General features: G+C 47.2%; 1 protein-coding gene across 3 annotated transcripts in view; it reads right to left on the bottom strand.

Moving 5' to 3' along the window:
• FLNB (filamin B) overlaps nt 1-15141 on the bottom strand; it is a 163376-nt gene that overhangs the window by 45620 nt on the left and 102615 nt on the right. For all 3 annotated transcript variants that reach the window (XM_007984767.3, XM_007984766.3, XM_007984765.3), the window contains exons 17-22: nt 13453-13543; nt 13018-13187; nt 6370-6487; nt 3859-4121; nt 1683-2280; nt 872-1045 (exon numbers count right to left, since the gene is read on the bottom strand). In XM_007984767.3, coding sequence (XP_007982958.3) covers nt 872-1045; nt 1683-2280; nt 3859-4121; nt 6370-6487; nt 13018-13187; nt 13453-13543 — 1414 coding nt within the window. The remainder of the gene's footprint in view (nt 1-871; nt 1046-1682; nt 2281-3858; nt 4122-6369; nt 6488-13017; nt 13188-13452; nt 13544-15141) is intronic.

Below are 15141 nucleotides of genomic sequence, written 5' to 3' on the forward strand. Positions count from 1 at the left end.
TTGAGTCCAGGAGTTCAAGGTCAGCCTGGGCAACATGGCGAGACCCCATCTCTACAAAAAATACAAAAATTAGCTGAGTGTGGTGGTGCACACCTGCAGTTCCTGCCACTCAGGGGACTGAGGCAGGAGGATCATTTGAGCCCAGGAGGTCGAGGCTGCAGTGAGCTGTGATTGCACCACTGCACTCCAGCCTGGGCGACAGAGTGAGATCCTGTTTCAAAAAAAACAAAAGAAAACAAACTCACAGTAATGTAGGTATGATCTGACTTTTAAATAATACAAACCGTCTATCTACAGTCACATAAGCCACTCCACTCCAACCAAGCAAATATTCAGGTCAGTTATCCTAAACAGACTACCCTCATTTGGGAAAACACCATCCAGCCATTAACCAAAAGAAAAAGCGAAACCCACAAAACAGAAGAAACACACATCTACAAGAAGATTAAAAATATCTATGCCACAATATTGCAGGCTTCCTATCTCCAGGTAGTGGAGATATATATGGCACTTTTATTTTTTTCTTTATGCTTTTCCATTTATTGAAATTTTTTATAATTCCTAATATTCACGAAGAAAGAAATTCATACGCAAAGAAAAATGGCACAAATGAGCAACAATATGGCATTACCCCATAACCTGCTGAGGTGAGACTGAGGCTAAACCCAGCCCACCTATTACACAAGGCCAGCAAGCCAGGCACTGAGTGGGTAGGTGACTGCTGTGGAGGCTGACTTCCACTCTGTCACTCTGCATGTGGCCCTGCTAAGACAGGCCTAGTACATGGGGCAGGTGTCAGTACCAGCCACCAGGAGGAAATGACCAAGGACAACTCGGAACAAGGGTCCAGTCTGAGGACAGGGCGGCTCACCTTTCTCAAAGGGTGTGTATTCCACCTGGTAGGTCCCATCAGCATTGTCTGTGACAAAGCACTCGGTGGAGGCCCCTGAGGGGTTGGCAATGTGGGCCTTGATGTGGTCACCCCCAACCTGGGTCAGCGGTCGAGAGTCAACCGTAAAGTCGGTGGTGGCTTCCCGGAACACATCTGCAGAGCAAGCACACAGCTAACACTGCCACCAGTACCCCAGACCCAAGAGTAAACCCCAGAACCAAGGTTCTTGGCACTTCAGGACACATGAAGTCTAATTTCAGCAACGGTGGAAGACTGGTTTTTCTACCTCTGAAATCAAGAATATTAACCCACTCCCTCCCAAAAGCAGTCCCTTCCAGAGTAGCCATGGCTAAGTGACAACATGACTGTTCACACTGAGGGCCCTAGGACAGGTTAAAGGTTGAAGACAAACCTGCCGTGTGGCATGCAGGTGTTAGCCAACACCACATTTTAAACTTTTTTCCAATTAAATGCCAACATGTTGTATGTTGAGTTTCCGACAAAAATCAAGATTTCGGGCTTTGCCAGAAAAACTAGAGGTTCTGCTGACAATGCTAGGTCCTGTTCCTCATGGAGAAACAGAAAACAGGGGTCAGCTAACACGGTTCCCAGAAATGCAATGTGCTCAACCTTCACCAGGGCCCCCCAACCGCTCCCTGAGGCAGAGGGAACAGGTGAGCACCGCCTCATAGGTCACCTGGCTCCTGCAGGTGGCTGAGTTTGCAGCTCCAAGTTTCAGGTAACCCTTAAGTCCCAGCTTGCCTTTTTTTTTTTTTTTTTTGAAACCCACCTTTCCCTTCTATCCCTGGTCCAAAGACTTTGATCCTGCTGGTGTCCACGGCAGGCTCCACTTTGACACGGGCGGGGAAGTGTGGCACAAGTTCACCACCATACTTCATGGTCAATGTGTACATGCCGGCCGTCAGGGGCACGTAGGTCACCGCGTAGGTACCGTCTTTGTTGTTCTGAATACTGACTTCGGCTTTTGCTCCTGAGTCTGAGACAGCTTCCAGGCCCAGGGCCCCCCGTCCCGCTTCTGAACAGTCGACGCTAAGGAGCCCAGCTTCGCCCACCTTTCCATGCTCGAGACCTGGCCCCGATGCCACGACTTTAGAGGGGTCAAAGGGCATTTCAATGTCGGCTTTGAAGGGAGACCCAGGTATGTGGACTTCCTCAAAGAGGATGTTGACGAAGTACTCCCCGGGTTTTGTGGGAAGGTAAGAGACTGAGCAGGTCCCATCACCATTGTCGGAGCACTCGATTTTGGCCTCGCACGGACCTTCCACCGTTAAGCCCAGACCTCCGGTACCAGCTCCTTTGGTATCGATGGTGAACTCGGCAGGCTTGCCCACAAGACCACCTTTGAGGCCGGGACCATGCGCCTTCACCTATTTGAGCAAAGAATAAAGTCAAACTGCACTGGGATTGCTGCTCAGCTAGCACTGCTTTCAATACCCATGCATGTAATCAGCATGGAAGTGCATCTTAGCCAGGCAGCCCTTTCTCTTGGGGCTTCATGTGTCACACACGCACACATGAGTTAGAGCCACAAGAGTCAATGCAGCAAATGCCTCAGAACTCGATCACCAGTGAAAAGGCACGAGAGAGGTGTGACCCCCTGGAGCAGCCCCTCCAAGACTCTTCTCTCTCCTACCACACCTGACCCTTCTAAATCACAGGCCTGGACTTGGAGACCTAATGTCCATTCCAACAAACATACGTGAGATCCCAGCTTGAGGGCTCACGGAAGGGCTCTTGTGGAGCTGGCTGTGGCTTGGGCTGTTGCACTTTGCTCAACAAATTCTGCATAATAAAAAAACTAAATTGTTTCTAAAAAAAGAGTGAGGAATGAGGATTTCACCTCTAATTCAACAAATAAGACACCTTCATAGGATTCATACCATTGAGACCACTGGAAATCTTCCAAAACCCCCTGAGTCAGGGTTACTATGAACAAATGACAATGAACTTTTTTTTTTTTTTTTTGGAGGGGACAGAATCTCACTCTGTCGCTCAGGCTGGAATGCAGTGGCACGATCTCAGCTCACTGCAACCTCCACCTCCCAGGTTCAAGCGATTATCCCACCTCAGCCTCCCGAGTAGCTGGGATTACAGGCGTGTGCCACCATGCCCAGCTAATCTTTGTATTTTTAGTAGAGATGAGATGGGGTTTCACCATGTTGGCCAGGATGGTCTCAAACTCCTGACCTCCAGTGATCCATCCACCTTGGCCTCCCAAAGTGCAGTGATTACAGGTGTAAGCCACCGTGCCCAGCCATGAATAATGTATTTTTTTGTTGTTGTTGTTTTTTGAGACGGAGTCTCGCTCTGTTGCCCAGGCTAGAGTGCAGTGGGGCGATCTCGGCTCACTGCAAGCTCCACCTCCCAGGTTTGTCATTCTCCTGCCTCAGCCTCCCGAGTAGCAGGTGCCCGCCACCACGCCTGGCTAATTTTTTGTATTTTTAGTGGAGACAGGATTTCACTGTGTTAGCCAGGATGGTCTCGATCTCCTGACCTCGTGATCCGCCCGCCTCAGCCTCCCAAAGTGCTGGGATTACAGGCTTGAGCCACCACACCTGGCCAGAATAATGTATGTTTATATTACATGATTCTAGCTTCTATAGGGTGAGCTCCATCTGTGAGCTGGGTGCTGGGCAGAGGCCTCCACATTTGCTAACTCACCTACCCCTTACAGGCTGGCTTTGTAGTGAGGACTGTGATTATGCTAACAAGCGAAGAAAGAAGACTCTGGGACAGGGAGCCCCTCACCAAAGTCTTATAGTCGGAGAGCAAGAGGAGGAGCAGCGTTGTTACCCACCTACCCAGGGGACCTTTCACAGTGAATTGTGCTGACTTTCATCACAAAATGATTTTCAGAAGGTCTTTGCCAGGAAGAACCAGAGAAGGACTATGGTGTCATGTTTGACAACAATAAGGCAAGTTCTGGGACAAAAGCAAAGCCTGACCTTGGTGGGATCTGGTGGCAGCGAGGCCTCCACTGTGTAGGGGCTCCCAGGCACAGGGTGTCCATCGTAGGTGACGTCTACAGCATATAGGCCCTCCTCCCGAGGGATGAACTTGGCCGTGCTGCTCTCCCGGCCTGTCACAGGTGTCACTAGGCATGGCACAACCTTCCGAGAGGGGCTGAGGATTGTCACGTCCAGCTTCCCCTGGCCTCCTGCCCCCCTGGTATCAACGGTGAACTCCTGATCCTTCCCAACTTCCACCCCTGGAAAAGAAACACAAGCCAAGGTGAAGAGCTGACCGTTTTCAGCAGCAGGAACAATCCAGAGCACAGAAGCAATGGTTCTTTGGACACAGGGACTTATCTCAGCCTCTATCATAAGCAACAGCTGCTGCAGAGGACAAGCAGCAAAGCTGAGTAAGTATCATCAGCATCTCAGCCTCAGTAACAACCAGTGAAGGCACAATCATCCATTAGTGATGACAGCAATAATGGCTATCATTTACTGAATGCATTTTATATGTCAAGCACAAATAGGGTATTGTCTTAATTTTCACCACAATCCTATGGGGTATTTATTATTAACCAATGGCTTTCACAGATGGAGAAACTGATGCTCAGAGAGGTTAAGTAACGTGTCCAGGGTGACATATGCAGCAGCCTCCCAACTGGGACTTAAAGTGAAATTTACCTGACCCCACAATCTTTGCTGACCAGAAAGTTGTAATCTGACACTGTCTTCTCTTATTTACTTACTTTTGGTGTTAACTTTATATCCAAACACCCTCATAAGTCAATGTTTTATTTACTAATTCTTGGCAACCAACTCCATCTTATAGGCACCCTTCCCCCTCAAGAGAGCAGAAGTCACAGAGCTGCCAAACGCAAGGCGATTGAAGCAAGTCCTGAGAACTAACTGTACCGTGATGGTTTCCAAAAGGTCTCTGCAAAGCAGGGCTGCAGGAAGCCCAAGCGTTAGATTAGACAAAAGCAGGGAAAGGACTTTACCCAAAACAAAAGCACTGGGAACACAGGGCCCCCGCCACAACTCAGAGAACCTTGACTCTGAAGCAACACAGGGCCTGGCAAGATGGACACTGTCGAACCATAAGCAAGGAGGTCCCGGGTCGCCACTTCCCAATGGAAAAGTGGCTTTCCTAATTGGCACCATGCTTTTCCTGTTCTGGAGTCAAAGCTCTCATGTCTTGGGGAAAGGAGTGACAAGGGGAGACATGACAGGGTTGGGCAGCAAATGTTTACACACTCAGGGCTGGCTGCCCCAGCTACAAAAGCCAACAGCGAGCTCTCACTTCGGATCTCCACAACTGGGAGCTGGCCTTGGTTGCAACTTGTGCACTTGGGTCACAAGTGAAGGAAGATGCTCACTGATGGCACTGCCAGTGGTACCCTGGAGAAACCCTCACAGGTGAACACAGGAGGCCCCGTCCTGGGGGTATGCACTCAGCCCTGCCTCGGTAAGCCTGAAACCAGGTGAATGTGAGCCCAGAGGGGCATCCAGTCTGGTGCCACTCAGTGGTAAATACCAACAGAAAAGATGTAGGAGTGAATGATTCCCGAGATGCACTGTTGGAGGCAGGCTGAAGACATAGGTTTATACAGTAGGGCAACTTTAATGCAAAATAAATATAGCCAAATGTTTTCCACAGGCACATCTATATGTATAGAAGCAGAGAGAAGATCTGGAAGAACAGAAACTGAATTGACAACTGTGGTTAATCCTAGGGAGCAGGAGAGGTGAGGGTTAAAGTGGAATTACCCCTTAACTGTAATGTTTTTTAGATGAAAAATGGTTTTACTTTTACTTGTACAAAAAAAAAATCATTTTATGAGCATGTGTTGAACATCCGAAGCTGAGTGATAAGTACATCAGTGTTCATGTTATATTATTCTCTTTTCTTTTCTATGTTTGAAATTTTCCTACTAAAAAATAATTAGAAAATTGAAAATAAGCAAAATGGGCTTATGCTAGTAAAATCCCTAACAAGCTAAAGGAATATTGGGATGGGGCAGAGGCGTGGTGGTAGTGACTTCTGAGGGCCAGGGATCTGGCATTTATGCTTGACTCGCAACCTTAATGTGGATTCACTTGCCAAGGAGAGCTGGCACAGTTAGAAATTCATCAGAAAGCGATGTGGCCCAAATTCTCTTTTTAATGAACACTTCCTACTGCAATGCCAGCAGTATACTGAGGGCTGACTATGTGCCAGCCTCTGAACCATTAGCTCATATAATTTTCACGATATTCCCACGGGTGTTCTCAACCTCTCCCCGCCGACCACCCCCACTGTACAAATGAGAAAGCTGAGTCTCGGTGAGGCTAAGGGGCAGACACAGTCACAGTTACTTCACAGCACGGCCCTAATTCAAACCAAAGTCTGTGCAACTGCAAAGTCTCTTAAAGTAGAATTTGCTTCTCTGTGAATTCCATCTTTTGAAGAAAATCTAACCAGTGGTCATCAACAACCCATATGTCCTCCATCCAGGCACTTACTGTTTTCCAGCCCATTGAGTTTTATCTTGCTCAGATCCAGCGGTGCAGCAACACCCACAGTGAAAGGGCTTTTAGGGATGGGATCGCCCCCGTAAGTCACCAGAACCTGCATGTTGCCCTGGAACAAAAGAGAAAACCCAGTTTACCTTTCGGTACCAATATGCTAACTTGATATTTAAACTCCCCGCAAGATCCCTCATTCTTCCCACAGACAGGGGAGACTTGATTCCAATCAGTGTAGAAAGTGTCTTAGATCTATTTCTTTCAGCTTTTGACCATAAGGCAAGAATAATGGAAAAATCAGATCAAACAAGAGCAGCTAATAATAACAGGAGCAATTTTTATAATTCGATAATGAACATTTTCTACACACCAAGCACCGTGCTATGTGCTTTTATGCATTTCCTCAATTCAAGATCAAAACAGCCCTAAGGGGTAGTTCCTACTGTCATCTCATTTTTTCAGGAGAGGAAACTACAGCTCAGACTGGTAAATAACGTACCCCAAGTCACACACCTTGGTAAGGGTGCAAGCTGGGCCTCATACCCATGGCCCCCAAACCTGTGTCCTAGCTGCTCTGCCATACCACCTCCCCACCATCATACCCAGTGCCAGCCACAGGTACAGCAGCTGGGCCTGGAGCCACTAACCACACAGAACCATTTCTGTCCTGGGAATCCATTTGAGGCCCCCAGGCTGCAACAGGGATTTGCAAGAGTTCGCCTAGACCTGTGCTAAGACCACCACACAGTATCTGAACTTCCATTATGTGAAACAAAATAAAATCGCAAGTGTGAGGGCAGACGGTGCTTGCAGGATTGGCAGGCTCTCTCATGGGTGACCGGGTGGCACGGGATGGCCATATGTGTGCCATTTCTCTCCTCTGGCTGGTTACAGGATGGCACATAGCCAGCTTCTTCTCTCCATGGTTGGCCAAGTTCCCTCCCTCCAAATCGAGGCTCCAAGAAATCTCATGGCTGTCTCAGTAGATCAAGATCCCCTTCACCTCAAGTGACCAGGCATAATGTAACAGGAAAGTGGGAGGGAGACATGAATTCCCCCCAAGAATCCAGCAGCCTTGCTGGAATGCAGGCCCTGCTGAAAGCTGTTGCTGATCGAGTGTTAAAAGGGTGTATAGCATTTGGCCTATGTATATTTTGTCACATTCCTTTTTTAATAAGGAAGAGGATAAAGGCCAAGAAAACAACAACAACAACAACAAAACAAAAACTGGTTTTTGCATCAATGAAGGGAGGATTAATTTTCCAGGATTTTTAAGTATTGCACACAAAACCAACTGGCCCCCTGCCTCATGCGTACAACATTTCCTGGTAAAATGTGCACAGGTCAAATTCAACAGAGCTGGGAGCCAGCCAAGAGGCAGGAAATGTCTCCTTGTACTGTTTAAGGCAGGACTGACTCGCTACTTCAGCCAACGCGGCATTCCCAATGTGCCAACTCTTTCCAAGCTTCCGTTTCCCCACAGCCCCTAACAATTCAGGGGCTCACTAGGCAGACCTCAGGCTAACCAGAGGTCTTGGGGATACCTTCTCCCTCACCTGCATAAAGTTTTCTGGCCACTTCTCTGAAGCGCTAAAAAAGAGAGTGAAAAATCCTTTTCCAGTTAAACCCACCCATCCCATAAAAGAAAGTATGCTCTCGTTACCAGTCAAAAACAAAACAAAAACTCAGATAGAAAATGAACTCTACCTTAAATAACCTAAGAAGGGGGAGGGAAAAAATCTTGGAGATTTACACCTACAATGCCTACAGCATTTTAAGGTATCCCCTGAGGCCCCAACTAAGAAATGGACTGTGTTTATTCCCCAACAAGGCCATGAAGTGAGGGATGGCCAGTGGGGTAGTGATGGCCAGTGCATTTTGCCACAACTTTGCAGGCTGCAAGACAGTTTCACTCTCCTCTACATGCTTCTGAAACCGGAATCTTATTCTTCAAAATATACATACACAAGACACCGATCAGACAGCTCAGAAGAGGATGGGACTGAGAGAGCCACCCTTGGCGCCATCACTTTTAGGGCCCTCTGGGAGCAGCCAGGACCACCATGGTAAGAACACTTCAAGGTAGAGACTGCTACCCTGTGAGGGTCTGTGAGCTCACAGGGATTCCTAAAGGTGCCAGAGTAGTACATGGAGTTGTCCCCAAACCTAGTGGCTCCCAGCACAGCATGTAATGGAGACATTGCCACTAGCTTCTCAAACGGCTCTGCTTGGGGGAACCTGGGGTGAGAAATTTAAGCTGCTTGAGGCCACCCACAACCAAGAGAAGACCAAAGTCCTCAGGGAAATAACTTTCCTCCTATAAAATTGAGTCTTTGACCTCTGGGAGGGTCCTCAAATCCCAACCCAACAAGTCCATTCCTCTAAGGCAAAATGAGCTCTACTCTTGCATCCTCAAGGGACTCACAGGATCCTACAGCCATCCACGTCACTCATCCACCCCAGGCAGGCAAGCACCTGCAAGCTGTCACTCAAGGACTTTGCTAGGTGGAGTGGCAGGGCTGCAGGTGCCAGGGAGCAAAACCAGCAACCAGGGACCTGGGTTACTCAGGCAGGACCTCAGCTGCCCACGTGGCACAGCCTGTGTTCTGAGGGGGAAGCGCCCACCCCAGGCCAGGACACACCCATGCCCAAGCAGCCACCTTTCTGGGGATTTCCAGCCTGTTACACCCTAAAACCACCATGAGAAGGTGTGCCTGTAGGTGTCAGCCTTCAAAGTAGGCTCCCTCCCCCGTGTCAGGGGGTGGCTTTCTGGGCTGCCCCAGGTTTCTTAACCACATCCAAGGGCATACTTTCTTAGCCCAGTCTTGAGCTTTTAGCCGCTCTTGAGAAAACAGAGTTCAAGGGAGAATGAGGAGGTGTGGGCATCACTCCTCTACCAGATTACAACGTTCTTAGGCCATCTCTGCTTGTGAATCCAGGCACCACATCATTTATTCACTCACTCACAGCCATTAATCCATACAGAGCACTTATAGCCAGGCTCTGTGCTGGGGATGGGGGTGGGAGTGGGAAGGAAACTCAATCCAAGGAGAGATTTAATGTTTTCTTTGCCACAGAAAAATAGGCAGAATTGCAAGTTGCCCAAATAATGAAACAATAAACCTAGTTCTAAACAACCAACAACAAGGACCCCAGTGCCACCCTGCAAGTCATTCACACTGAAGGAAACAACCGCCACCAAGGCCCACCAGGCTCCCTGAATGTATCCTGGGACCATCCAGACGCACAGCCCTAAGTGAGTACTCACCATGGCAGCAGTTCTCAAACCTGCTGCTATCAGAGAACTGGATGAATGTGACCTCAGGGTGACTCTGAAGTAAGGAGCCTCCCCTCCAGCATCACTTCAAAGGGGACAAAACCAGACCTAGGCTCCTAACCACTTCTGCCTCAACCAGCAGCAGAGGACGTCTGGGGTACTGGGTTCTGCAGTCCTTTCCAAGGACGCAGGTCAGATCCTGACCCCGTCCTGACATCTGCAACTCACTTTCTAACGGCTCAGCCAAAACACTAAAAGGCATATAGACGTAGAATAAAGCAAAAGTCACAAAATGTTTTTAGAAGACGCTATGACCTTGTGATCCTAGTCATTGTACACAGACAGCTATGGCTTTCTGGTGCATTCTCCTAAAGAATGTGGAGAATTTGGCAACAAAGAAGATTTAGGCTGGTGCGCCCAATAGTAAGGCTCCCACCAACTCTCAGAACCATCAGCAGGAAAATAATTACCTACTTACTATTGAGTGGCCTGATGAGAAAAGGATGCTCTATCTATAAAAGTATTAGTTTTATCATTACTAATAATGAATGTCTTGTTTTGGATTTTTTATTTTAAAGCACAGGAAGAAGCAACTCTGGAGATAAGTTGCTTATATCTCCTGCACATTTATAACCTGCACACGAGAACTATTAACAGAGTAAAAGGGCAACCCAAGGAGTGAGAGAATATATTTGCAAATCATTTATCTGATAAGGAACTAATATCCAGAATACATGGAGAATTCCTAAAACTCAACATAAAATTAAGAAGGTTGATATAAAAATGGGCAAGTAGATGATTCTCCAAAGAAAATATGAAAATGACCAACAAGCATGTGAAAAGATGATCAACATCACTAATCATTAGGAAAATGCAAATCAAAACCACCATAAGACACCATCTTACTCTCAATAAGATAGTCACTATCAACAACAACAACAACAACAAAAACAGAAAAAAACAACTGTTAACAAGGATGTGGAGAAACCGGAACCCTTGCATGCTGTTGGCAGGACTGTAGCAGTGCAGCCACTGTGGAATACAGTATAGTGGTTTCTCAAAAAAGCAAAAAGAGATTTCCATATGATCCAGCATTCCATGTCTGGGTATATACTCAAAAGAATTAAATGCAGAGACTCAAAGAGATATATGTGCACCCAGCATTATTCACAACAGACAAAAAAGACAGAAGCAACCCAAATGTTCTTCAACAAATGAAGAGGGCCGGGCGTGGTGGCTCATGCCTATAATCCCAGCACTTTCAGAGGCTGAGGCGGGTGGATCACCTGAGATCAGGAATTCGAGACCAGCCTGGCCAACACGGTGAAACCCCATGGTGAAACCCTGGCCAACATGGTGAAACATCCATACTAAAAATACAAAAATTAGCTGGGCATGGTGGCACGTGCCTGTAGTCCCAGCTACTTGGTAGGCTGAGGCAGGACAATCACCTGAACCGAGGAGACAGAGGTTGCAGTCAGCCAAGATAGTGCCACTCCAGCTTGGGGAACAGAGCAAGACTCCATCTCAAGAAAAAACAAACAAACAAACAAACCGATGAAGAGAGAAGCAAAATGTATACACATACAATGGAATGCAGCCTCAAAAAGGAATGAAGCTCTGACACATGCTACAACATGGATGACAATGGAGGACATTATGCAAAGAAAAACAAACCAGTCACAAAAAGACAAATACTGAGGTCAGGCGCAGTGGCTCATGCCTGTAATGCCCGCAGGTTTGGAGGCTGAGGTGAAAGGATTGCCTCAGGCCAGGAGTTCGAGACCAGCCTGGCCAACATGGCGAAACCCCGTCTCTACCAAAAATACAAAAATTAGCCAGGTGTGGTGGCATGTGCCTGTAATCCCAGCTACTCGGGGGGCTGAGGCAGGAGAATAACTTGAACCTGGGAGGCAGAGGTTGCAGTGAGCTGAGATCATGCCACTGCAGTCCAGTCTGGGCGACAGAGCAAGGCTTTGTCTAAAATAAATAAATAAATAAATAAATAAATACATATAAATAAAAATTTGGAGAAGAAAGCACAAACAGCAGCAAGTCTGGATGAAAGGGGCCACATTTATAACACGACACACAGAATCCCTTTGCCCAGGGAATCCCTCCCACTGCAGGGATGTTCTCACAGTAAGGATTCCATCTCCAAGGGTGTGCAGCCCCCAAACTCAGGGGACAGCTACACCATGTCCCCCTCCTCACTATAATCCTCTTTCTTCCCCACTTGACTCTTGCCCACTTCTTGCTGAGAGAACCCAGGTGGAAGCAAGGCTTCTGAGCAGTGTTTTTGCCGAAAGCATTACCCTTCTTCTCCTACAAATGGCATTTCAAACACAGCAGGATCGTTTCCCTTAGGAATAAAGGAATCTCAGAGGTTTGGAACAACCACTTAGAACACGAGGCTTAAGTATTAAAATCCAGACTTTTCTGCCAGGATGTCTGGTCTCCAGACCCCAGAGGTGTGAACATGAAGCAAAACAAAATTTTAAACAAATATAATGGATACAGGGCTTCAGTTTTACAAGATGTAAAGAGTTATGGAGATGGATGGTGGTGATGGGTGCACGACATAATGAATGCAATTAACACTAATGAACTATACACTTAAAAATGGTTAAGATGGTAAATTTTATGTTATATATATTTTACCACAATAAAAAAATTTTTTTATTTTTTTAAACAAATAAACATTAACTCGTACAGAGAGGTAGTTTTAAGGCCCTTATGGCCTGAAATAATCAGAGGAAGCCAGCCTAGACGGTAAGATCACATGTGAAATCCTGCATTTTGTAAAGGGGAATAATTTGTTGCCCTAAATAGTGTGTTGGGCCTTAGGGACAAAAGGCTGAACTGGCTCTTTGAGAAAAGACCTCATTCCAACACCTCATAAAAGGGGTAAACTAAGCTAAAAGGGCCAGGAAGGAAACATAAAGGTGTAGCAGCTCTTTCTCTGTGGGTAATTAATGAAAAGACTAAAAGGCAGCTGGTGAGGCTGCGAGGGAGTGCACGTGTGTGTGTGTGCACACGTGCGCACCTGTGTGTGTAACAGAAAGATAGATATTAGGGCCTGAATATCAATAACTGAGCATTTCTCTGATAAAACCCAAACCAAAGGTGGAGATATGGGACCAGCCTCCTGCTTGCTCTTGGGGAACTCTGCAGTCCACCTGACAGAACCCATCGGGCTTCCTACAGGTGCTCCCAGAGGGGTTCAAAATGCCAGGAGCCGCTTCCCATCAGGAAGCACTTTGGCAGAGCACCTCTCACACCCCTTGGTGTCCACAGTGACCCAGCACAGATTGTATAGAAAGGGGCCTGGCTGGGGGCCAGGGGAGCAGAGGGGACAAGGACCCTACCTGTTGGGTGGGTGTATATTTAACGGTATGGGAGTAGTCGTAGTTATCGATGACATCCAAATCCTTCACTGCATCGCCAGGAAGAGGGCTGTTGAACTGCACGTTGAGCGGGGCTTTCCCAGCCCCCTTGGTGTAGACAGTGAAGTGGGTCGGTTTCCCATTTTCCACACCTGGAGAGATATACTATGTGAGGAGACAGACCAGCTGGAGTAGTTTCACTTTGAGAACCCGTCAGACAGGTTCAACAGCACCAGGTCTATTATGACAGCCGGCTACAGGCCCTGGCCGGCCACTGCTGCATCAAAGCTGCACAGAACACCTGCCAGCTTGGTGTTGGTGTTGATGGAGATTAGGTTCCTCAAGACCATGGACGAAACATACCCAGTGCCACCGGCCGGCAGAGGGGCCCAGGACAACCTTGATGTGCCATCTTACCTGCTTTGCTGAGCCCTGGGCCTTCTGCCTTCACTTTGCTGGCATCGTGGGAAGGGTCAACTTTGACTCTGAAAGGGCTGGCGGGGATTTCCTGTAGCAGAGACATGGTCTTAGTAGGAAAGCCCCTGAAGCAACAGCCAGAGCTCAGGGTGCCTTGAACAAAGGGTGAACCTTAGCATCACTCTGACTTAGCGAGGGGTGAGCAGACTTCTGTTACCACAGGTAAACAGAAGGGTAAGATAAGCCAAAAGGGCCCAGCATTGGGTAAGGGTCTTCTATAATAGGTCACTCTTTAATGCCTGGATCCCTGATATCACAAATAAACCTGAGGACTTTGAGCCTGTAATACCAAATGTTAAGTACTTAGGATGAAAAATGCCAACAAGAATAAAACCAAAAAGGATAATAATATATGGGGCTGAAGGAAGGAAATGTCCTCCAGGAACAGCTGAGAGCTAAGGTCTGGGGAAATGCAAGAAGTGATCAGAGACAGAACGATTACAATTCTTCAAAAAGAATGTTGCAGACTATTGGAATAAAAGCAGAAGAGGTTAAATGGATGATGTCAAGACCACTAGACCACTACCTTTAGGCACAGAACATTCTACTAAGGTTCCCATTTTTATGTAAGGTTAATTTTATCCCCTAGGATTTCAAAATTCTCTCTTTCAGGATCCTGCTCACCCTATCTTCACTATTGCATACCTGAAACTTCAAATCACCTCTCTCTATAAAAGTTTAAGGGCAGAGACCACTGTCATTTGCTTCAAAGGCATCAAAGTAGAACATATCTAGAAGCTAATTGCATTTCAACCGAAATACTGATGAAAGTTTATAACAAACTAGTCTCTCTCCAGACCCGTGCTTTTAACCACTGAACACACTGCCTCACTTTTGTTAGAAAGTGGTAATAATTTAGTTCTGGAAAAGTTTTTTTCCTTCTTGGTTGTAAGGAGCCAGAGAGAAAACAATTGAGCAGCGTTCTCAAGACAACTTCCCTGTCACTAAAACACCAAAAAGGAGGCCAAATGCAGTGGCTCATGCCTGTAATCCCAACACTTTGGGAGGCCAAGGCAGGCCTGAGGTCAGGAGTTCGAGACCAGTCCGGGCAACCGTCTCTACTAAAAATGCAAAACAATTAGCTGAGTGGCCAGGCACGGTGGCTCATACCTGTAATCCCAGCACTTTGGGAGGCCAAGGCAGGCATATCATCTGAGGTCAGGAGTTTGAGACCAGCCTGGCTAACATGGTGAAACCCCATTTCTACTAAAAATACAAAAAATTAGCCAGGCGTGGTGGCCTGTAATCCCAGCTACTCGGGAGGCTGAGGCAGGAGAATCACTTGAACCCAGGAGGCAGAGGTTGCAGTGAGCCAAGACCACGCCATTGCACTCCAGCTTGGGCAATAAGAGCAAAATTCCATCTCAAAAAAAAAAAAAATTAGTTGTGTGGTGGTGTGAGCCTGTAGTCTCCAGCTACTTGGGAAGCTGAGGTGGGAGGATCACTTGAACCTGGGAGGCAGAGGTTGCAGTGAGCCAAGATCACACCACTGCACTCTAGCTTGGGCAAAAGAGTGAGACTCCACCTCAAAAATAATAATACTAATAAAATAAAACACCAAAAAGTAGATGAGACATGCACACGAGTGGCCAAAGAAAATCCAAACCTACTCCACTCCAGGCTCCAACA

Source organism: Chlorocebus sabaeus, chromosome 22 (assembly GCF_047675955.1).
Source record: "Chlorocebus sabaeus isolate Y175 chromosome 22, mChlSab1.0.hap1, whole genome shotgun sequence".
In the NCBI taxonomy this organism is placed as follows: domain Eukaryota; kingdom Metazoa; phylum Chordata; class Mammalia; order Primates; family Cercopithecidae; genus Chlorocebus; species Chlorocebus sabaeus.